The sequence below is a fragment of the Coregonus clupeaformis genome, chromosome 13 (assembly GCF_020615455.1).
Source record: "Coregonus clupeaformis isolate EN_2021a chromosome 13, ASM2061545v1, whole genome shotgun sequence".
Lineage (NCBI taxonomy): Eukaryota > Metazoa > Chordata > Actinopteri > Salmoniformes > Salmonidae > Coregonus > Coregonus clupeaformis.
Genome location: NC_059204.1, coordinates 23,372,975 through 23,398,471, shown reverse-complemented (window position 1 = coordinate 23,398,471; position 25,497 = coordinate 23,372,975). Strand labels below are relative to the sequence as shown.

At 43.5% G+C, this 25,497-nt stretch overlaps 1 protein-coding gene across 1 annotated transcript; it reads left to right on the top strand.

Annotated features, from left to right (window-relative positions):
* Positions 1–38: 38 nt before the first annotated feature.
* LOC121579772 (C2 domain-containing protein 2) lies at positions 39–25,497 on the top strand. The gene is made up of 13 exons (XM_041894653.2): positions 39–1,178; positions 1,623–1,718; positions 3,300–3,419; positions 5,318–5,419; positions 5,643–5,759; positions 6,912–7,023; positions 14,618–14,726; positions 14,978–15,039; positions 15,309–15,424; positions 15,971–16,151; positions 16,584–16,828; positions 17,273–17,561; positions 25,106–25,497. The coding sequence occupies exons 1-13, from the start codon at positions 903–905 to the stop codon at positions 25,357–25,359; spliced, it is 2,079 nt and encodes a 692-aa protein (XP_041750587.1). The 5' UTR covers positions 39–902; the 3' UTR covers positions 25,360–25,497.

Here is a 25,497-nt window from a genome sequence, read left to right as displayed (position 1 = left end):
TTCATGCCACATCACATGACATTTGCAAATTTTAGATTTCGGTAATCGACGGTGTCGGAGATGGTCTTCGAGCGTGTGATGAGGCTCACAAAATTATCAATTTGTTCGTCGTTTGAAGCCATTAATAACTATCACTTGGCTTTACGCCATGGATGCCAGAAATGATTAATTGACATTACATTTAGGACTACGTGTTGTTAGCTAGCTAGATAACTTGCTAAATTAGCTAACGTTGACTTGTAATTTGAATGAGAGAAAGGTCTGATGCTAGCTAGCTAACTTTTATGAAAAGCTCGTCGCTATGTGTAGTTAGCTAATTTACTGTTGTTGGCTAGCAATGCTAGGGGCTAGCTAGCAAAATACAGACATTTGATACAATGGTGTTCAGCTAACGTTAGAGCTGAGTGGAGCTTGCTTGGTCTAACTTACTCAAAATGCTCAGTTATTTAGTAGGTAGCTAAGTTACTTGCAATAACGTTAAGTAAACCATTTATATTGCTTGCTTGTTAGCTACCTAGCTTTCTATTGCAGTTTTAAAACCAGATAAAGTTAGCAAACGTTAACAAGGATTAACTACTTCCTTGAGAAGTCTGTAGGTACTCATTTTGGGATATTTTAGTTGAAAGTTGAGCCTCCATCAGGAACCAGGATATTATTAACAAGACAAGAGGCTAACATTGCATAAAGTTACTGGTTCAGTGGTTGAACTTGTTGGCAAGACTAGCTCCCATTGCTAATATAGCTGGATCCATAACTCCGTTAGATGGCTAACGTTAGCTACTTGTCTTGAATGACAGGGACTTTCTTGAAAAGCGCATCAGACCATGTTTTTGTACTGGTCTTACTTTCAAGAGACCATTGTCATTAGTTAAATAGCTAGCTATTTAAGTCAGTTGCTGAGGATGACTGACTCAGAAAGTCCCCTTTCAAATTCTGGTTTGGGAGACTTGCAGTGGCTTTGCATGGTAACACTGTTCATTGCATCCAGCATTACATTGATACTGTATCTAATACAGTATTTTTACGACGATCTACGGATACAGAAGCCTGAGCAAAACAATGCTGTTTCGGAGGAAGCGGACGCTCTGTTGGGATGGGCGCTGTCACTGAAAAGCTGGAAAAGTCAATGGAGAGGTGCTTGGTGCAGAGCGTTGAATGACGAATCGAGGAAGTCTGGGGTAAGTCCCATGACCAATACAATAGTTTATTTCGCATTCCAAATTACTATGGATTTACACGAGTTGCCTGTAGCTAAATACATTAATAGCAAAGTCAGTGACAGACTTTAGAAATAATCTACTGTAGCAAAACAAACAAACAACATATGAAAACAGGATCTGTATTAACTAAAGCTAGACCTGAGCACACAGGTGAGCCTCGTGGCAGAAGAGATCACTGTCACAGAATCCAGTGTCAACAATCTTGATTCCTGTGCCTTGCTGCTGTGCCTTGTTGTAACCTTCTCATCTCATACCAAATTGTAAACATGATCCATTTGTACCCTGTTCTGACTCTTTACTTGAAACTGTCAAAAATGAAGTGTAATGTTGAGTTAATGTCAGTTGTTGGGGCATAGCCTATTGCTGATCACCACCTGACCCAGGTACTCCTAACTCACACAGAGCCCAGTGCAACTAACATTTGAAGAGGATGGCCTTCAGTCATCAGAGCTGGTGGTTGGCCAAGTGTCCAGCTTCAAAAAGTCTGCTGGTCAGAAGGTAAGATAAAATCCCTGTGTCTCAGACTGGCTCTCATGGAATGGCTTGCAACGAATTGCACACAGAATGAAAGCTCAGTACATTATTCCGTATAGCCCAGATATGGTTCATGGTTGTTTTTTAATGCTTATTTTCCTGATAAAATCAAGTTTGAGATCAATTGGGTCATTGTTGAACCCAGTGCAGCGTCGTCGTCTTCCTACAGCCACTTAAATGGTTAACCACAGTTAGAAAAGAAAGCATTTATGCTGTTGCCATTTCCTAATCAATGTGCCCTGATGTAATAACCCACCACTGTAGTCACTCCACTCTTCCACTGTAATTCAATGTAAAGGGGAGTGCTTTACTGGAGCTGCAGCCTTTTAACTTCATTTCAGGTCCGCAGTGGCCAATATTCTGATTCACACAATGTCCATTAGCTTCACTGGCACTTCCAGACATTTTCCCCCTCGCCTTAAATTGTCTGACCAGAACCAATAGCAGCCTTTTTGCAGATTTCATGCAGTAAGCACATTTTTACAACCTCCTCTCCAGCTCCAAGTTTATGGGATCATCATATAACCAGACCCTCTACTAAAAGAAAGGTGAACAGAATTCTCAGACTGTTTTTATACATTCTCAGAAGTTATCAATAATATTTTCACCAATAGTATTAGCAGATTTTGTATTGAAAGGAAAGCAAAGCAGGGTTTTTCCGATAGACTAGTCTGTGTTATTTAAGCTGCGATATGTAACTTTTTGGGCGACCCGACCAAAGTCAAATAGAAATGTGAGTTATAGATCTGTCATTGTCATTGAAAGCAAGTCTAAGAAGCAGTAGATCTGTTCTATGTGCGCTATTTCAATGATTCCCGTTCTTACGTTTTGTTTTTGCATCTTTTACATTTTTGGTTTTGTACACCAGCTTCAAACAACTGATAATACAATATATTTGGTTATTGAAAATATATTTCACAGCGGTTTAGATGGTACAATGATTCTCTGCGCTTGTTTGTTTTGTCACAAACTGAAATTAGGAGAACTATTAGAATTTTAGCAAACCAGGAAATGGCGAAGCGATTTCTGCATATTGCACCTTTTAAATTCCTGCACAGCTTTTTTTGTTTAGGATTTTCTGTAATATGCAAGCTCCAGATGCTGCTTCATTGTTTTAGACTTTGGTGAACAAAGGCTTATCCTTGCCCAGCCTGCATGAGTGAGTGTGCAGTAAGAAGCTTAGTAGCTGTCTCCTTATAGCCAGCCCAGTACAGATAAACACTAATGGAGACAAGAGGGAACTGATGATGAGGAGGGTCCTGCTGGGAGAAATGGGCAGTATAATGAGATACTTCATGTTTGGAGCTTTCAAGTTGATAGTGGTCACACACTGAACGGGTTAAAAAATAAACAACACACACACAGTAAGGAAGAAAACCAGGTAAACCAGTCTGAATGTGAACCATGTATGCACTTTGCAAGAATACCACAATTATGGTCGGGCATGTTTAGCACCAAGCACCTTTTTACCTCAAATGCATTTTTTTGTGTAACCTTGATTACTATATGGTACTATTGTAACTATGCTGTCTGGTCTTCCCCTAGGCTGCACAATGCAAGGTGGTTGGGGACAAGCTTCAGTTCTCCCTCAGTGCCTCACCATCAGCCATGTCTCCAGGAGAGCCCTGTAGGTACAGCGTGAAGATATCGCCACTTGAACTGCAGGTAAATGAACACAACAGTTATGTCCACTACATCTGCTGCTAACATCTGTCCCATCCCATCTCTATTGGAGCAATGCTTTAGACAAACAAAGGGAGAGTGAGGAAGAGGGGGGCAGGGCTCCTGGTTGTCTCACTGTGTTGTCTTAATGGAGGAAGCTCTGTGATTTATTGAACATGACGCACTTCAGCGTAGCTTTGCTGCTGCAATGAGAATCGGATTAAATGGCGAGGGCCTAGAGGTTGGCAAATGTCCTGGAGACCTTTAAATCACTGTCAGTCTAATGTAAAATACTGGAGGGGGTAAAGGTGCCCCTTTTTCCTTACTACCTCCACTTTTGTCATTGGAGAAGAGTAGGATCACAGACATAATCACATACTAATGGGTTTAAGTAATGTTTTTGATGTTGAGTAATGTTCCCTTTTTTATGCAAAACAAAGTAGAGATGGCTTGATACATCCATTTTATTAGCGTCGTCCATAACTGGGCACGAATTACAGTCAAATCTCTGTTGACTCAGGCTCACCCATAAAGTTTAGCAATCTAGCCTTTCCCTCTGCTGGTTATTCCTCTAGGTTGCTTGCTGTAGCCTAGTACTACTTGTGGTTTCATATTGAACATCATGAAGTGAGAAAGACCGCAGGAGTGTGCGTTGTGGGTATATTACATAAAGCTCTATAAGCTTCCATCCCGTCTAAGTTATTGAGCCAGTTGTTAAGCGGTTGCAAATGCACGGCTAGTAAGTGGCTGTTGAAGTTAACCAATTGAATTAAAGCTATTTTTAAATAAATAAGGTGCTTGACTTGTTAACTCGTTGCGGGCTTGATCCTGCCGTAAATACAGTCCAGTGAGAGGTAAAAAATCTAAAGCCAGGATTTGGTTTGGTCAGGACACCTTTGTTAGGGTTTTGGATTGGTTGTTGTTTTTGGGAGGGGTAGTGGGAGGCTATTGTTTAGTTTTTTTCACTCTCCCTTCTTCGGTTTGGTCTGGAAAAGTCCTGGGGGCAGACCTTTTGAAATATTTTCATCCTTTTTCACGTTGCGACTGACTGACTCTGCCCGGCACTAGAATGGTCCCTGTTCTTGTTATGAGTGATTGTGAAGGGATATATTTGTACAGTATATTGAGACCGTGTGTTTCTCTTTCTGCCTCACTCACACGCTCTGTGGTTTTGCAGCTTAGTGCACTTTGGCCATGTGTAACCACAGTTGTAACACAACTGTAGTATCATTGCAGTGGGGCATTTAATGTGACTCACGTGATAGGCTACTTTAAATGGAATCCTTTTGTTCTCAGGTATTATTTCCTCAACCATAAAAGACTAGGCTATATTCATTCCCCATTACTATAATGACAGTCAGTTTGTTGTTAACATTTTCCCACACATTGATGATACATCTCCCAAATATTAGTGCTTCTGGCAAAATATGGCTGCTGTACTTTACTCACCATTACTTGAGTCCACTTGTACTGTCCTTTATGTAACACTAAGGCCTACACATTTTCCGGTATGACCAAAACTTATTTTACTGATCAAACTGCTATTATTTTTGCTAAATCCAGGGTATTTCAGTGGTATCAGAAAAAGCCTTTGTTTGGTAACACAGAGTTGGCTGTACAGTCAGAGCGGAATCTATGCATGCTGGGACAGGATGGCCCAGTCACTAGTATACAGTCTCTCCCTCTCTAGCCCTCTGTCTCCCTCCCACACTCGCTCACTCTCCCTCTCTCTCACTTACTCTCTCTTTCTCTCTCTATGCTGGACTGCTCAATTACAGCTCATTGTGTTGGCTTGCATTTTGCAGGGCTGAAGCGTGTGTTTGTGTTAAGTATGTGGTGTGTGTGATAATACAACAACTGTGTTGTTGCTCATGGTGGTTCTGTTGCCCTCTGTTCCCCAGTTGGACTTACAGATGAGGGAGGCTGAAGGAGAGGTCTGGGTGGGCTGGGGGGTGACCCATCTGGAGACATGGGACCTGCAGCTCAGCCCCAGCTTCACACAGGTGTGGCCCATAGCCCACAGTCTCAGTAAAAAAATTAAAATAAAGGCAATACACATTTGAAAAACTAAGAGCTTCACTACTTCCTGAGGGTAAACTGTAAACCTGAACATGTTTTTTTTTTATGATGTTTCCCAAAATCAGCAGTCCAGACAAGTCAAACTGTAATGCAGATGATTGCTAGTGATGTGATGGTGGAGTGTTGATTTGTTTGCTTGTCTGTCAGGACAATGCCACAAGCCCCAGTGTGGCTGCAGTAAAGGACAGGCTGAGACAGCTGCTGTGTGCGGTGCGTCCCTCCGTGATGCTGAGTTGCAGGCCTGCTCAGGCCACAGAGGTCAAGGTGAGAGGAAGACATTACAGTTTGATACGGGAACAGGGCTCCCGTGGGTCAGGGCAGGACAGGATCGTCAGTCCACAGGAACGGGCAGTACAGGAATAGTTATAAACAGTTTTTTTTTTTGGGGGGGGGGTCGGATAGAAATATGTAACGTGTGGAGAGAGAAAAAACCTGTGCGTAGGCCTAATATAGTTTACTAAATAAATGTAGCCATGAATAACTTTGTTGTAGCCAGGCTCACTCTCGCGCGCCTCGCTCCAGTTGTAGCCAGTCACTAATTACCTCAGATGCACGCAGAGACATACACAATTGCACGTCCATATCATGAGTTCATCTGACTCTGGGTAAGTAGAAGGGCTGCCTTCATGGCCTAAATCTCGTAAATGTCTCGCGAGCGTTGAGCAGTAGCCAAACGGAGCAGTTGCTATGGCTACTCACACTCGCAGAGCGCACTATAGCATTAGTGGATACTCAAACTGCTCTCAGGCCAGGTCTTCCGGTTTTGACTAGCAGAAGTGACTTTTCATTGCAGGTTAGGAGAATTAACGTGGCAGGTTAGGAGAATTAGGTTAGGGTTAGCTAAAATGCTAAAATTGTCCCTGACGCGACTCAAACATATCTAGGTACAACCTGCCCTGAGAACAGTCTTGGTTTCCACTAAAGCCATTCTACACGCAGAGCGGGGGACAAACGAGCAGCTAACGGAGGAGGTTATTTCTGATTTCTGCTCGTGAAAATGAGTACGGGACAGGAGTGATTTTTATCGGGGCGGGACAGGAAAGTTCCGGTGTTATGGAACTGTTGCGGCATCAGGACAGTACGGGAAAATGTTGACATGACGGGACAGGAATAAATTTTCACTCCTGTGTCAACCTCTAGAAGACATACAACAACAAATGCACCCTGTCAGCACATCGTGCGCCTGTCACCCGTTGGCCGTTTCTATACCTCTCTATTGATAGATTGCCTGATATTCAGAAGCACTGAATATCAACATAGTTAGGTTTCTTAGTCTCTACACCATGCGTTCCTGAGTCAGGTGTGTTAATGCTGGGCTGGAACAAAAGCATGCGCACCCTGTAGCTCTACACTACTCTCCACTACATGAAATATGGAAGTGCCTAATATCGGCATGTTCTCTATCCCCTTCTCTAGGAGGCCTGTAAGAAGGTGACATCACCCCCCAAGCCCCCCCGCGCTCACGACTGGAAGCTGCTGGTGAAGAATATCCGGGTGACATGTAAGGAGCAGGAGGACTGTGCTGCAGGTGAGGTTCAACCATGGACACATGGGTAAAACAATGAAGCTTTGTTACAGCTCCACATGTGCCTCATCTTGAGGTGGCTGCCAGCAGAGATAACAGTAGCATGGACCTCAAGGAGCCGCTGAGACTTGTTATTTTCTGATGTCAGTTGAACCCATTGAACCCGACTCACTGTGGTTCCAAACTCTCCTACGGTAGCAGGCCTGTCAGAGCTGCAGCTCATCACCCACAGCAGGGAGAGAGAAGAGCGTCTCTCCCTGACTACATTACTGTTGATAATTAGATGTGTGGTGTTCAGCACTTCTCTCCCCCCAGTTGCTCCTTTTTCATTAAAGCGAAGAGGACAACTATGCTGATAGGGTTTATTGATGAAATGTGCAGTGTGGCCAATAGCCAAGGAAGCAGCAGCTATTCAATAGCCAGGGCAACTTGTGTCTCTACCAGTTGATACATTATTCATTCAGTTACAAGCCTGAAAGCCAGACCTACTTTATCTCAGCCATTGACATGTACACTGATATTCCTAATATTGAGTTGAACCACCCCTTTTCCCTCTACAAGGTGTCGAAAGCGTTCCACAGGGATGCTGGCCCATGTTGACTCCAATGCTTCCCACAGTTGTGTCAAGTTGGCTGGATGTCCTTTGGTTGGTGGACCATTCTTGATATACACGGGAAACTGTTGAGCGTGAAAAACCCAGCAGCGTTGCAGTTCTCGACACACTCAAACCTACCTGGCACCTAGTACCATACCCTGTTCAAAGGCACTTAAATCTTTTGTCTTGCCCATTCACCCTCTGAATGGCACATATACACAATCCAAGTTTCAATTGTCTCCAGGCTTAAAAATATCTCTTTAGCCTGTCTCCTCCTCTTAATTTATACGGATTGAAGTGGATTGAACAAGTTACATCAATAAGGTATCACCTGGATTCACCTGGCCAGTCTGTCATGGAAAGAGAAAGTGTTCCTAATGTTTTGTACACTCAGTGTAAATGTACTAGTCACTACAAGTTACCACCATGCTATTAACCCTTCTCCTGCAATTTCCTCAGCCCGCGAAAATCTAATTTACATAACAATAGAAAAAACATCAAAATCCATCTGTTTCAGCTAGAGAGATCTGTTTTTTTGCATGAGCTGCGTCTCAATCCACCCCATCCGCCGATATCACCCTTCCGCATCTGCGGTGAAAGGTGGCAGAGCTAGATCTGTGTTTGTCAGACCATGAGACGTCCCGAAAATCGGTCTTCTCACGAAAACATCTGTAGCGTCCGAACGGTTTGGCCTACAAACTATTATGACCCCTCTGTGGAAAGGAGCAAGACTAGGAACAACTCATCTGAAGGTCCCAGGTACCAGTTTAAAAAATGAATGGAAGTATATATGGAGATAGTTTAGTGCCTAAAATAAGGGGTTAAATACATGTCCCAAAATTGGACACACCTACTTGTTCCAGGGTTTTTCTTTATTTTTACTATTTTCTACATTCTAGAATAATAGTGAAGACATCAAAACTATGAAATAACACATATGGAATCATGTAGTAACAAAAAAGTGTTAAACAAATCAAAATATATTTTAGATTCTTCAAAGTAACCACCCTTTGCCTTGATGACAGCTTTGCACACTCTTGGCATTCTCTCAACCAGCTTAGCCTGAAATGCTTTTCCAACAGTCTTGAAAGAGTTCCCACATGCTGAGCACTTGTTGGCTGCTTTTCCTTCACTCTACGGTCCATTGGGTTGAGGTTGGGTGATTGTGGAGGCCAGGTCATCTGATGCAGCACTCCATCACTCTCACTAAAATAGCCCTTACACAGCCTGGAGGTGTGTTGGGTCATTGTCCTGTTGAAAACAAATGAAAGTCCCACTAAGCCCAAACCAGATGGGATGGCATATCGCTGCAGAGAGCTGTGGTAGCCATGCAAAAATCATCTGTTCACCTACTCTGCGTCTCACAAAGACACGGCGGTTGGAACCAAAAATCTCAAATTTAGACTCATCAGACCAAAGGACAGATTTCCACGGGTCTAATGTCCATTGCTCGTGTTTCTTGTCCCGTGTTTCTTGGCTCAAGCAAGTCTCTTCTTCTTATTGATGTCCTTTTAGTAGTGGTTTCTTTGCAGCAATTCGACCATGAAGGCCTGATTCACACAGTCTCCTCTGACTAATAATATGAACAGTTGATGTTGTGATGTGTCTGTTACTTGAACTCTGTGACGCATTTATTTGGGCTGCAATTTCTGAGGCTGGTAACTCTAATGAACTTATCCTCTGCAGCAGAGGTAACTCTGGGGCTTCCTTTCCTGTGGCGGTCCTCATGAGAGCCTGTTTTTATTTTATTTATTTTATTTCACCTTTATTTAACCAGGTAAACCAGTTGAGAACAAGTTCTCATTTACAACTGCGACCTGGCCAAGATAAAGCAAAGCAGTGCGATAAAAAAACAACAACACAGAGTTACATATGGGGCAAAACAAAGTCAAAAATACAACAGAAATACATATAATATACAGTGTGCAAATTTAGCAAGTTATGGAGGTAAGGCAATAAAATAGGCTATAGTGCAAAATAATTACAATTTAGTATTAACACTGGAATGATGCGCAAGAGATGATGTGCAAATAGAGATACTGGGGTACAAATGAGCAAAATAAATAACAATATAGGGATGAGGTAGTTGGGCGGGCTAATTTCAGATGGGCTGTGTACAGGTGCAGTGATCGGTAAGGTGCTCTGACAACTGATGCTTAAAGTTAGTGAGGGAGATAAGTGTCTCCAGCTTCAGAGATTTTTGCAATTTGTTCCAGTCATTGGCAGCAGAGAACTGGAAGGAATTGCGGCCAAAGGAGGTGTTGGCTTTGGGGATGACCAGTGAGATATACCCGCTGGAGCGCAGACTACGGGTGGGTGTTGCTATGGTGACCAATGAGCTAAGATAAGGCGGGGATTTGCCTAGCAGTGATTTATAGATGGCCTGGAGCCAGTGGGTTTGGCGACGAATATGTAGTGAGGACCAGCCAACAAGAGCGTACAGGTCACAGTGGTGGGTATTATATGGGGCTTTGGAGACAAAACGGATGGCACTGTGATAGACAACATCCAATTTGCTGAGTAGAGTGTTGGAGGCTATTTTGTAAATGACATCGCCGAAGTCAAGGATCGGTAGGATAGTCAGTTTTACGAGGGCATATTTGGCAGCATGAGTGAAGGAGGCTTTGTTGCGAAATAGGAAACCGATTCTAGATTTAACTTTGGATTGGAGATTCTTAATGTGAGTCTGGAAGGAGAGTTTACAGTCTAACCAGACACCTAGATATTTGTAGTTGTCCACATACTCTAGGTCAGACCCGTCTAGAGTAGTGATTCTAGTCGGGTGGGCGGGTGCCAGCAGCGTTCGGTTGAAGAGCATGCATTTAGTTTTACTAGTGTTTAGGAGCAGTTGGAGGCTACTAAAGGAGTGTTGTATGGAATTGAAGCTCGTTTGGAGGTTTGTTAACACAGTGTCCAATGAAGGGCCAGATGTATACAAAATGGTGTCGTCTGCGTAGAGGTGGATCTGAGAGTCACCAGCAGCAAGAGCGATGTCATTGATATACACAGAGAAAAGAGTTGGCCCAAGAATTGAACCCCTGTGGCACCCCCCATAGAGACTGCCATAGGTCCAGACAACAGGCCCTCCGATTTGACACATTGAACTCTATCTGAGAAGTAGTTGGTGAACCAGGCGAGGCAGTCATTTGAGAAACCAAGGCTATTTAGTCTGCCAATAAGAATGCGGTGGTTGACAGAGTCGAAAGCCTTGGCCAGGTCAATGAAAACGGCTGCACAGTACTGTCTATTATCGATTGCGGTTATAATATCGTTTAGGACCTTGAGCGTGGCTGAAGTGCACCCATGACCAGCTCGGAAACCGGAATGCATAGCGGAGAAGGTACGGTGGGATTCGAAATGGTCGGTGATCTGTTTGTTGACTTGGCTTTCAAAAACTTTTGAAAGGCAGGGCAGGATGGATATGGGTCTGTAACAGTTTGGGTCTAGAGTGTCACCCCCTTTTGAAGAGGGGGATGACCGCGGCAGCTTTCCAGTCTCTGGGGATCTCAGACGTTACGAAAGAGAGGTTGAACAGGCTAGTAATAGGGGTTGCGACAATTTCGGCGGCTAGTTTTAGAAAGAAAGGGTCCAGATTGTCTAGCCCAGATGATTTGTAGGGGTCCAGATTTTGCAGCTCTTTTAGAACATCAGCTGTCTGGATTTGTGTGAAGTAGAAGCGGGGGGGGCATGGGCAAGTTGCAGTGGAGGGTGCAGAGCTGGTGGCCGGGGTAGTGGTAGCCAGGTGGAAAGCATGGCCAGCCGTAGCAAAATGCTTGTTGAAATTCTCGATTATTGTAGATTTATCGGTGGTGATAGTGTTTCCTAGCCTCAGTGCAGTGGGCAGCTGGGAGGAAGTGCTCTTATTTTCCATGGACTTTACAGTGTCCCAAAACTTTTTGGAGTTAGTGCTACAGGATGCAAATTTCTGTTTGAAAAAGTTAGCCTTTGCTTTCCTAACTGCTTGTGTATATTGGTTCCTAACTTCCCTGAAAAGTTGCATATCGCGGGGGCTATTTGATGCTAATGCAGTACGCCACAGGATGTTTTTGTGCTGGTCAAGGGCAGTCAAGTCTGAGGAGAACCAGGGGCTATATCTGTTCTTAGTTCTGTATTTTTTGAATGGGGCATGTCTATTTAAGATTGAGAGGAAATTACCTTTAAAGAACAACCAGGCATCCTCTACTGACGGAATGAGATCTATATCCATCCAGGATACCTGGGCCAGGTCAATTAGGAAGGCCTGCTCGCTGAAGTGTTTTTGGGAGCGTTTGACAGTGATGAGGGGTGGTCGTTTGACCGCGGACCCGTTACGGACGCAGGCAATAAGGCAGTGATCGCTGAGATCCTGGTTGAAGACAGCGGAGGTGTATTTAGAGGGTAAGTTAGTCAGGATGATATCTATGAGGGTACCCATGTTTACGGATTTAGGGTTGTACCTGGTAGGTTCGTTGATAATTTGTGTGAGATTGAGGGCATCTAGTTTAGATTGTAGGATGGCCGGGGTGTTAAGCATATCCCAATTTAGGTCACCAAGCAGTACGAACTCTGAGGATAGATGGGGGGCAATCAATTCACATATGGTGTCCAGGGCACAGCTGGGGGCTGAGGGGGGTCTGTAGCAAGCGGCAACAGTGAGAGATTTATTTCTGGAAAGGTGGATTTTTAGAAGTAGAAGCTCAAACTGTTTGGGCACAGACCTGGATAGTATGATGGAGCTCTGCAGGCTATCTCTACAGTAGATTGCAACTCCACCCCCTTTGGCAGTTCTATCTAGATGGAAAATGTTATAGTTGGGGATGGAAATTTCAGAATTTTTGGTGGCCTTCCTAAGCCAGGATTCAGACACTGCTAGAACATCAGGGTTGGCGGAGTGTGCTAACGCAGTGAATAACTCAAACTTAGGAAGGAGGCTTCTGATATTTATGTGCAGAAAACCAAGACTTTTACGGTTACAGAAGTCAACAAATGATAGCTCCTGGTGAGTAGGAGTGATACTGGGGGCTGCAGGGCCTGGGTTAGCCTCTACATCACCAGAGGAACAGAGGAGGACTAGAATAAGGATACGACTAAAGGCTTTAAGAACTGGTCTTCTAGTGCGTTGGGTACATAGAATAAAGGGGGCAGTTCTCCGGGCGTTGTAGAAAAGATTCAGGGCATTATGTACAGAAAAGGATATGGAACGATATGAGTACAGTTCAGGTAACCCTAAGCGTTGGGTAACAATGAAAGAGATAGCGTCATTGGAGGCATCGATGGAGCCGGTCTCGGCGTGTATGGGGGGAGGAACAAAGGAACTATATGAGGCAGTTTGAGAGGGACTAGGGGTTCTACATTGAAATTGTATAATAAGAACTAACCCAAACAGCAATGGGCAAGGCATAATTGACATGGGAGAGAGGCATAAAGCAGTCACATGTGTTATTAGAGAGAGCTAAGACACAACTGGAAATAGCGATAACGTTTGGGCTAAGACTAAACAGAATAAACAGGACAGGGTACCGTGTAAAGGAACAGTCCAGCAGGCATCAGCTGTGCAGCTGAGTGATTATAAGGTCCAGTGAACAGCAATATGTGAGTCCGAGAGCAGTTCAAATTGGTGCTTCAGCACAGCTAGCAGGGAGCACAGTTGTAGTTTGCGTGTGCTAGCGGGCCGGGGGTGGCAGATGGATCTTCGTGGTCGTCGCAACGGGAAGCCTGTTGAAACCACATCAGACTATTTCGTCGGCAAACCAGTCGTGTTGGATCGGCGGGGCTCAGTGTCAACAATAGGAGGTCCCGTCCGGTTGACAGAGAGGTAGATAGCCGGGAGATGGGCCTGAGGCTAGCTCAAGGCTAACTGGTGCTTGCTATAGGGTAATGGTAATCAGCCAACAACAGGTTGCAGCTAGCTAGCTGGTTGTGATGATCCGGCGCTAGGGTCCAGTGATTCCGGCAGAAAGTCCAATAAGCTCTGGGTCGATAGCACGCTGGGTCGATAGAAGGTAGCTCTATTTCATCATAGCGCTTGATGGTTTTTGCGACTGAACTTGAAGAGACGTTCAAAGTTCTTGAAATGTTCCGTATTGACTGACCTTAATGTCTTAAAGTAATGATGGACTGTCATTTCTCTTTGCTTATTTGAGCTGTTCTTGCCATAATATGGACTTGGTCTTTTACCAAATAGAGCTACCTTCTATATACCACCCCTACCTTGTCACAACACAACTGATTGGCTCAAACGCATTCAGAAGGAAATAAATTCCACAAATGAACTTTTAACAAGGCACACCTGTTAATTGAAATGCATTCCAGGTGACTACCTCATGAAGCTGGTTGAGAGAATGCCAAGAGTGTGCAAAGCTTTATTTATTTATCAAGGCAAAGGGTAGCTATTTGAGGAATCTCAAATTTAAAATATTTGTTTAACACTTTTTTTTTGGGTTACTGCATGATTCCATGTGTGTTATTTTATAGTTTTGATGTCTTCATAAAAAATTAAGAAAAACCCTGGAATGTGGAGGTGTTTCCAAACTTTTGACTGGTACTGTGTATATATATATTCGTTTCCTGATCTTTCTGATATCTTTCAGATATAGGACAGACATTTCAGAACAAACTTCGTTTCAATATTTTTTGGGACTATTTGTTGTTCCATGTAGTGACTCTTTTATTCAATGCGTTTCTATGAGCTAATAGCAGTAATGCCAAATTCAAAAATGCCTTAAGGGGTCTTTAAACTAAAGTGTTCAGACCATAGAAATAGAATGAACTCATTCTAGTTCTGTGGTTCAGACATCGAACGTCAACTACAATTTGTATTTTCTTTTACAATTTTCTTTCGTTTTCACAATTAATTGAACATCAACATAATCGAATTTTCAAACATCCTAATGCTCATGACTTGGCTTGTCAGTGTACCTTATTGACTGGTATTTAGATATCCCCAACCAACCTCAATGTTTGATTTGTATGCGGACGTGCATTTCTGTTGAACTCCTCTTCTGTTGTGTTTGCACTTCGCAGGCAGTATGAATCCCCTGTGTGTGCTGCAGCTAGACGACCCTCCACAGAAATTCTCCACTTCAGTCCTACAGAACACAGCCAGCCCAGCCTGGGACCAGCCCTTCATCTTGTGAGTCCAGACTCGAGATCCACTGCTGCTACTGCTGCTGCTGCCAGAGTCTTTACAGAGCCCCTTTTATATGGAAAACTTTATATGAAAAAATGAAGCTAGTAGCCATTATAGTGGCATGTGAGCTCAATCTTTTAGTAAACACTTGCCAAGCAGTCGCATAATATCCAACCCAAAGTCCCTCTCTCTTCCTCATTGTCTTTCTGTTGCTCGTTTTCAGTTTTGTAAATGTTTCTCTTTCTCTCACCCAGTGAGCTGAATGGACGATCAAAAGAGCTCAATATTCAGCTGCTGGATGATGGGAAACCTCAGAGTAAGTATATATTTGTTTTGTATCTCTAAATGTAGGCACAGGGTGAGGTAAGGACACTAATAATGTCTGATACACACCCACAACAGTTGAATTTAAGAACAATTTAAGCTTTTTATCACCCTTAAAATATGTCTGACAGCCTTAAAATGTCCTCTATCATTTTGTCTGTCATTTTACTCATACAGTGACTTATTGTTGTTTGTGTGCAAAATTACACGTATGAAGTCTTGTTATAGCAAACTGATTGGGATGTGTTGTCTTCCTGACAGACTCCTTACTGGGTCAAATGTCCGTGCCTTTTGATCTGGTGAAGAAGCAACCCAAAGGACAGCAAACATTTGCACTCATTACCAAAGACCAAGTGACTGGGTCACTTATTGCTGAGGCAAGATAACTAGCTTTTTTAAGGCCCAGTGTGTTTTATATATATTTCCACACTATGAGGTTGGAATAATACTGTGGAATTGTGAAAATTATGATAATGCCCTTTTACTGTAAGAGCTGTTAGAAAAGACCACCTGAAATTTCAGCTTGTTTTGGTGGGAGTTAGTTTTGACCTGCCTGGGTTAACAGACCAATAAGAAGGAGTTCCAAACCACTCTGCCAATAACAGCTAGTTTTCCATTTTCTTCTCCCCACTCCCAGACAGTCCTATCAAAATTCTTGCTTGAGAAATTGCTCTTTGTTAAGAGGCTATTTTTGTTTATTTTTGACAATTTTATTGAAAGCATTTACAGTAAGTTACATAATTGTTACCCAGAAATTATTTGAAATTGAAATAAAAACGGCAGCATTGGACCTTTAAACGTCTTAATACATATCAAATTCATATCCAACACCTTACCATTTTACACAATGAATTTTAAGTTTTATTGAAATTCTTGAACCACTATAATAGTCATGTCATTCCATCCTTTCTCTCGTCCCCCAGTTTACCTACTTGGAACCCAGCGAGGTGCGGTCGTGGCAGCCCCCTACTCCAGCCCCCACTAAGAGAGTGGAGATGGACCGCACGGTCATGCCCTGCGGTACTGTGGTCACCACAATCACTGCAGTGAAGAGTAAACCAGCTCGACCACTACTGCCTGGACTCAGCACAAATCCAACCCAGCGTACGTATTGAATCTTTAACAATACAATTAATGTTTAAGATGGAACCCCAAAAGTATGGCGGTAAGAGCCAACTAGATGGAAAATCTGTTGATGTGCTCTTGAGCAAGGCACTTAACCTGAATTGCTCCTGTATGTCGCTCTGGATAAGAGCGTCTGCTAAATGACTAAAATGTAAATGTATGGCAATAATTTGGAGGTAATATAGTCCTCCTTGTCCACATACTACAGACAACTATTCTCGGGGGCTTTGATGTTAAGGCTTTTGGACTTTTTTTCAACACGACTGCCTCTAGTCTAGGCATTACTATGAGATGTTGCTTACAGGAGATGGGCTCAGATTATTTTAAAATCAAATGTATCGAATGCAATTACCGGTATTATTGTCAATAAGTTGATAAGGAACTTATCCAAATGATCTTGTATGTTTTCAGAGACCCCCTTGAAGCCTCCCAGCGGCACCAAGTCCAAGCTGTCGTCTCGGAGGGTGTCAGAGCAGCCATCCATGCGGGGGACCATGGGGAGCAAGGCCCTGTCCTCCTCAGACACAGAGCTGCTCATGCTCAACGGGTCCGATCCCGTGGCAGAGGCCGCCATCCGCCAGCTCCACGAGTCAGCCAAGCAGAAGCTCAAGTCCCCGGTCAAGAAGAGCACCATCATCATCTCAGGAGTGGCCAAGGTACCATAATAATACATAAGATTTGTTTAGGGCTTTTCTGAAACCCAAAGACACTTGAACTCAAAGGCATACGATACAGAGCAGCTAGGCAGTACACTCCAAAGGTCAAATAGGGGATGCTTATATTTGCTTATAAGTGGATAACCTGCACAAGTGTGAAATGCAAATGTTTTTTTGCATATCCAAACCCCCACTGAGATTGGGGTCACAATCAGGGATCAGCCATTATTGATTGCGACCCTGGAGCAATTAGAGTTAAGTGCCTTGCTCAAGGGCAGAGCAAAATAAAATTCACCTTGTTGGCTCGGGGATTCAAACTAGCAACCTTTAGGTTACTGGCCCAAAGCTCTAACCGCTAGGCTACTCTCTACCTCTTAGAGGCTCTTCAGCTCTTCTTTTTGAAATGTTAACAGTGGGTTTTCTATTCTGTACTCCATTTCCTAGACCCCTCTGTCTCAGGATGATGAGATGGCCTTGATGGCGGGCTACGCTGCTGCGATGGATGCCTCCATGTCGGAGGGGGGTTCTCAGGAGATTGCTGTGAAGACTGCGTCAGTAGTAGGAGCCAGTAGCAACCCCCCGGCGGTGGCGGACCCCCAGGAGGGCCCCAGTGGACTGGCCCAGGCTCAAGCCCAGCAGGCCCCGGAGGACTGGGAGAGCCAAGCAGAAGAGGACCCAGACAAAACCTCCATGTCCCTCTGCATCTCAGAGTCTGGCTCCAAAAAGAGCAAGGGTGAGAGTTTATGGAATGCCAACACTGTGGCAGATCTTCAAGATCTTATTGTTGTCTATTTTTAGCCTTATTCTCTCCTAAAATATTCTACTGGGCATATCACTTTGGTAACTCTCTTACACTACTCAAGTCCTAATGATCCTGGTCACCACTCCAGTCTGTTATTTTCATTGTCTGTCTCTCTCTCTTTTTACATCTTGTTGATCTGATTTCTCATTTTTCCTTCCTCCTATCTCCACCCTTCCCTTGTCACTTTATTATCTGCCATCTTAAAGAGGAAACCATTGCTAACCAGAAATGTTTTCTTGAAGAGTAAGTTACCTCACAAGCAGCTCTTAGTAGCTTGGTACAGTAGTGACTAGACTAGAATGCTGTCCATCTATGAAATGTGACATTCACATTTTCTTTCAGATGGTATAACATCCTTTTAATTCTAGGCTGCAACAGCTCCCAGCTGAGTTGTAGGAGCAGTTTTAGGTGCATTTCTGTCAAGGTCGGTGCCATTTTTCTAGACCAGAGTTAGGGCTGGGTGATATGGCCTAAAAATCATATCTCAACGATTCACAATATCTCGATTTTTAAAATGTTTTCTCTAAATAAGCTTTGTTGTACAATTAAAGGTCAGATACACTGCATTTCAATAATCTAATGAATTTCTGGTTTGTGAAATGATATGCTTTTTTGCAATAATCACTGATCTGGCTTTCAAGTCTATCTGAAAATGCCCTTTTTGTTAAAAATGTAACCAGAACTATGCATAATGCACATTCACTAATAATGACTAACTTCTTGTAGCAGGCATTACAGAAAAATAACATCAGTTTATGAGACTATCTCAAGCACATGCCCACGTGCTAGTGAGTTGCCAGCTAATCTTTATATTTCAAGTTTAGCGAACTTGGAACTACAGTGCATTCGGAAAGTATTCAGACCCCTTGACTTTTTCCACATTTTGTTACGTTACAGCCTTATTTTAAAATGGATTTAATAGTTTTTTCCCCCTCATCAATCTACACACAATACCCCATAATGACAAAGCACATCGTGTTCAAGTCCGGGCTCTGGCTGGGCCACTCAAGGACATTCTGAGACTTGTCCTGAAGCCACTCCTGAGTTGTCTTGGCTGTGTGCTTAGGGTTGTTGTCCTGTTGGAAGGTGAACCTTCTCCCCAGTCTGAGGTCCTGAATGCTCTGGAGCAGGTTTTCATCAAGGATCTCTGTACTTTGCTCTGTTCATCTTTCCCTCGATCCTGACTAATCTTCCAGTCCCTGCCGCTGAAAAACATCCCCACAGCATGATGCTGCTGCCACCACCATGCTTTACCGTAGGGATGGTGCCAGGTTTCCTCCAGACGTGACACTTGGCATTCGAGCCAGAGTTCAATCTTGGTTTCGTCAGACCAGAGAATCTTGTTTCTCATTGTCTGAGTCCTTTAGGTGGCTTTTGGCAAACTCCAAGCGGGCGTCATGTGCCTTTTACTGAGGAGTGACTTCCGTATGGCCACTCTATCATAAAGGCTTGATTGGTGGAGAGCTCCAGAGATGGTTGTCCTTCTGGAAGGTTCTCCCATCTCCACCGAGGAACTCTGGAGCTCTGTCAGAGTGACCATCGGGTTCTTGGTCACCTCCCTGACCAAGGCCCTTCTCCCCTGATTGCTCAGATTGGCCGGGCGGCCAGCTCTAGGAAGAGTCTTGGGGTTTCCAAACAAATTCCATTTTAAGAATGATGGAGGCCACTGTGTTCTTGGGGACCTTCAATGCTGCAGACATTTTTTGGTACCCTTCCCCAGATCTGTGCCTCGACACAGTCCTGTCTTGGAGCTCTAATTCCTCCGACCTCATGGCTTGGTTTTTGCTCTTACATGCACTGTCACCTGTGGGAACTTATATAGACAGGTGTGTGCCTTTCCAAAGCATGTCCAATCAATTGAATTTACCACAGGTGGACAACAATCAAGTTGTAGAAACATCTCAAGGATGATCAATGGAAACATAATGCACCTGAGCTCAATTTCGAGTCTCATCGCAAAGGGTCTGAATACTTATGTAAATAAGGTTTTTCTGTATTTTGTTTTCAATAAATTAGCAACATTTTCTAAAAACCTGTTTTCACTTTGTCGTTATGGGGTATTGTGTGTAGATTGATAAAAAAAAATTTGTTAATCCATTTTAGAATAAGGCTGTAACGTAACAAAATGTTGAAAAGGGGAAGGGGTCTGAGTACTTTCCGAATGCACTTTATTTGCTAGTTAACAAGGTAGAACAGTTGAATTGTTAGTCTTTGGCTAAAATGCTGCTAGCGGTACTTGGTACCGCAATGATGCGGGCGACAAATTTAACATTCATTTTCCAGACTCAATGTTCATTGATACTACCGTTTGAGTAGTGTCTGCTCTGCGCGCAATTTGAGTTGAGACATAAAAACGGTATCGTTAGAACGGTTAACTTCTCTTCTATTACAGTAAAATAATGTCTCAATGTGTTTCGGTGTCCATACGACAGATTATGTTGGACCAAACCTCAAAAGCAAATAGCGAGTTGAAACCGCTTGTCAGACAGGAAGAAGTGATCTCTCATCTTCGTTGTTGTGAGTGGCAGGGGAGGGGCTTGGTGTGTGTAAATGGGAAGGTGCACAGTATAAGTCTTCAAGGATCCACCTGTACCCGAGACCCGATCCGGGACCCAGAATTCTAAATAATATCACGGGTCTGGGTCGGATTTGATATGATTGTCATGGGTCTCGGTTATGTGTAATTTTAACTGACTTGTCCGGAAGGGCCCGTACAGATCTGAACACAACTGCTGCAGTAGAAAGCGAGAGAGAGAAATTGTTTGATTTATGCTGCTGCTCTTGCTTTTCACCAGTGGAGCGTGATGCGTGTAGCTTGTAGTTGTTGGCTAATCACAAGTCATCAAAGCGGCAATAGGCCCCAGTCATAGAGCCTCCCTGTGGCAAAAGTTAGTATACGGATAGGTTTCAACGACCAAAAGCCAACAGGTAACGTTAGGCTGCTATTTAGCTAATATTCTGAATAGAGTTGTTGTTATTTGTAACTGTAGGATGAGAAAGCGCATGCACTGCAGCCTTAATTAGCCAAGCAAGCTAACGTTAGCTAGCTTAACTAGCGTATCCCGGTTTGATGCAGTCAAGACAGGTACTATGTAATCATATTTGATGATAAATAACCTAGCTATGGCAGTTTATTAGTCTACTATAACGCAGGTTGGCTTGGTTGGTTGGTTGCTGTCTCTCCCTAACGTTACCTCCTCCCTGCTCCCGGTTTCACTCGCTCACAGTAATTTACGGCTCCTCCCCCACCTGCTAGAGCGGCAATCCTCTCTCCCTCTTCTCGCGCTTTATCAGCTCCGCTTAATAAAGTAGCTTAAAAAATGACTTTTCTGTTGCTTCTCCTCACTTGGATCGGACCGGACAGGGTCTGGATCTGACCAGGTCTATACGGAAAGGGTCTAGTTGTCCTCAAGTCCGTTCGGAATGGGTCTCTACAGTTGAAGTCGGAAGTTTACATACACCTTAGCCAAATACATTTAAACTCAGTTTTTCACAATTCCTGACATTTAATCCTAGTAAAATGTCCCTGTCTTAGGTCAGTTAGGATCACCACTTTATTTTAAGAATGTGACATGTCAGAATAATAGTAGAGAGAATGATTTATTTCAGCTTTTATTTCTTTCATCACATTCCTAGTGGGTCAGAAGTTTACATACACTCAATTAGTTTATGTAGCATTGCCTTTAAATTGTTTAACTTGGGTCAAACGTTTCGGGTAGCCTTCCACAAGCTTCCCACAATAAGTTGGGTGAATTTTGGCCCATTCCTCCTGACAGAGCTGGTGTAACTGAGTCAGGTTTGTAGGCCTCCTTGCTCGCACACGCTTTTTCAGTTCTGCCCACACATTTTCTATAGGATTGAGGTCAGGGCTTTGTGATGGCCACTCCTATACCTTGACTTTGTTGTCCTTAAGCCATTTTGCCACAACTTTGGAAGTATGCTTGGGGTCATTGTCCATTTGGAAGACCCATTTGCGACCAAGCTTTAACTTCCTGACTGATGTCTTGAAATGTTGCTTCAATTTATCCACATAATTTTCCTTCCTCATGATGCCATCTATTTTGTGAAGTGCAGCAGTCCCTCCTGCAGCAAAGCATCCCCACAGCATGATGCTGCCACCCCCGTGCTTCACGGTTGGGATGGTGTTCTTCGGCTTGCAAGCACCCTCCTTTTTCCTCCAAACATAACAATGGTCATTATGGCCAAACAGTTCTATTTTTGTTTAATCAGACCAGAGGACATTTCTCCAAAAAGTATGATCTTTGTCCCCATGTGCAGTTGCAAACCGTAGTCTGGCTTTTTTATGGCAGTTTTGGAGCAGTGGCTTCTTCCTTGCTGAGCGGCCTTTCAGGTTATGTCGATTTAGGACTCGTTTCACTGTGGATATAGATACTTTTGTAACTGTTTCATCCAGCATCTTCACAAGGTCCTTTGCTGTTGTTCTGGGATTGATTTGCACTTTTCGCACCAAAGTACGTTCATCTCTAGGAGACAGAACGCGTCTCCTTCCTGAGCGGTATGACGGCTGCGTGGTCCCATTGTGTTTATACTTGCATACTATTGTTTGTACAGATGAACGTGGTACCTTCAGGCGTTTGGAAATTGCTCCCAAGGATGAACCAGACTTGTGGAGGTCTACAATTTTTTTTCTGAGGTCTTGGCTGATTTCTTTTGATTTTCCCATGATGTCAAGCAAAGAGGCACTGAGTTTGAAGGTAGGCCTTGAAATACATCCACATGTACACCTCCAATTGACTCAAATAATGTCAATTTGCCTATCAGAAGCTTCTAAAGCCATGACATCATTTTCTGGAATTTTCCAAGCTGTTTAAAGGCACAGTCAACTTAGTGTATGTCAACTTCCGGCCCACTGGAATTGTGATACAGTTAATTATAAGTGAAATAATCTGTCTGTAAACAATTGTTGGAAAAATGACTTGTGTCATGCACAAAGTAGATGTCCTAACCGACTTGCCAAAACTCTAGTTTGTTAACAAGAAATTTGTGGAGTGGTTGAAAAACGAATTTTAATGACTCCAACCTAAGTGTATGTAAACTTCCGACTTCAACTGTATATAAAATAAAATAAATGTATGCAAATCGGTTCCGGGTGGGAAAGCCCTGGGTCCATTTTGGAACGTGTCCAACCTTTTGGACCTGTGAAGACCTCTAGTGCACACAGCACAGAAGGAACAAAGGATACGAGACCAAAAAGAGAACAAGCAGACATAAACACTCATACAAACAAAAAATAAAAAACAACTTGATTCTTGCGATACAGGCATTTGGAATATCGCACAAAAACATACATTCGAATTAAACGAATTAATTCGATATATCGCCCAGCCCTAACCAGAGTTATTAGTCAAGAAGCAAGAGTCAATAACTAAAATCCACTTTCTCTCTTTCACCTTGTTTTCACCTTGGTGTTTGTCCTTGTTCAATGGTGTGTTGTTGTTTACCCACTTACCACAATTAACTCCCCATCAACAACATTATGGTTTGCATAAAGGTGTAATCCACCTTTCTTTTCCTCCCTAAGGTAACATGATTGGGATCTGGATATATCTGTCAGGTCTTCGTATTGAAGCATGTATCAAGTTTCCTAAATGCTCAAATGGAGCCAGGTTTTTCTCTGGCCTCGAAACAAGCCCCCCCCTAAAACCATTCCAATCCTGATTTAAAATGCAATGGATGTTTATCGTATTGGCTGGCTTTAGGACCATGCGGCGCATTGCTCGGAGAGCAGCTGCCAGCCTGTGCCCCATCTCGATCACTTTTAGAAAGCAGAGGGCAGAGACCGTGCCATTTGCTTTGCCGGTCAGCTGTTTAGGCAGTGCGCCGATTGCTTTGAATTTGATGTCGACATTTGAACTTGGCCTTGTTGTAATCTGATAGCCAGGGGTTAATTTAATTGGGAATTGGGAGGTGGGGAGCCCTCCTTTTTGGTGACCATTCAAAACCAAAAGCTGTTTTATTGCTATTAAAATATAGGTTGTGATAGCTGTGATCGCTTCACTGTAAGCCTAATTGTTATTTTAATTTATTCGCCCAGTAGGCTAGTGCAGTTTTGGTTTCATGTAGGCCTATTGGTATGAACATATATAACTGAACAACTTGCTATTTAGAAAATTTCCCCAAAATACATGTCTTGTTTTTGGCTTCAAAGACAATAACACTTGTAGGCTATAACAAATGTGCAGTGACATAATGATAATTGAGATAATGCAAATAATTAATGATTACCTATTTGGGCTAACTTCTTTTAACTTCTTGCTGTAGGCCTACATCATCATCCTCTGCCTGCATCCCTACCTGTAGCCTACCTGCCTCTGGTATAATGCATTTCCACCTGGCACTCTATCAGTCTTGATTGTCCATCTTCCTGAATTAAAATAGTATATTCTAACAGATCAATCTTGCTGGCAAAATGTCATTAAATATTATTGCAAAGTTATTTAGCTATTGTGTGGATGTAGGGCTGTTATTTTTTTGTATATAATGTGCACCCAGATGCAGCATAGGCAACACAATAGTATCAGACAGACAAGCTGGCCCGGGGAAACATTTTTGCAGGCCGCCTCTGCTTTGGCTGCTATGTTGCAATATTAATGAGTGACAATTTACAATTGATCCTACAGTTTCTAAAGATCTGCGTGCCAGTTATGATTATCATATAAGCATTGTAGGCTACTTGACTGTGCCCAGAAACTGCCCACAAACTGAATAGCCTAATTCTAGCTGGCTACAAGACAGAAATGCTGTCCATTCAGCCACACCCCACGGAGCTCCACTATGCCTACCTGTACCGAGGCGCTGTCCAGCAGTGCTGAATCACAGGAACGGCCTTAATGTGTCGATTTTTCTTAATTCCTTGTAGATTGTAGGCCTAAGTAATTCCTTTGTGTGCCTTTTTATTTCAATGCATGTGTAGGATTTATCTGGTATAGTTTGCATTCGCAGTCAGCTGTTTTATGCTTTGGTTACTTTCACATTGATGTCGGTATTTGAAGTGGGCCTTGATAGCGTGTATTATGTATCTATTTCATGTTGCAGTGTATGCACTGTTCCACAAGTAGGCTAAATGAGTCAATGTAGCCTACAGTATGTATGATGAGTTTGAGTAGTACATTGTACACGCCATTCCACAGACCTTTAAACCTAATATAAACCTAATATTGAGGTGATAATGTCTGGGGGTCATTTTGTTTTTGCTGTTCTCCAAATAGCATTTTAGTGTTTTAAAATGGTGTAGAAGTACAGTAAATGAGCTTCATCTGGTGGATGTATTTCTACACCCCACTTTGCCATACCCTAGGTTTAGCCGAACTGACACCACTGCCACCCCCAAAACGCAGCACCCCCACCCCCAAACGACTTCCTGCGACTATGTAGAGGACACTATCTCACAGTTACTGTTGAATTATGTTAATTTACGACAACCTCGTCTGGTTTTCTCCTCTTCCTCCCACCAGGAGGCGGCTTGCTGCAAAAGAGTGCCAAACTGTTCTTCCGCCGGCGCCGCCAGTGCAAGGACCCGGGTATGAGCCAGTCGCACAACGACCTGGTGTACCTGGAGCAGCCTGTGACGGTGGACCAGGAGAAACGCACGGCCACTTTCAGCCGGATGTTGAACCGCAAGCTGCTGCCCAAGAGCAAGAGCAAAGCCAACGGCTCCACCACCGCCCCGACACCCACTCCCACCCTGGAGGAGCAACACGCAGCCTGACTCCCCCTCCGATAGTTCTGGAGCCCTGCAAGCCGCCACTCCTCCTGCCTCTAACCCCTTCTTTAGTCCTCCAGCCCCCCACTCCACCACCCCTACCACCCTCCTCTAGTCCTCTAGCCCCCCACTCCACCACCCCTA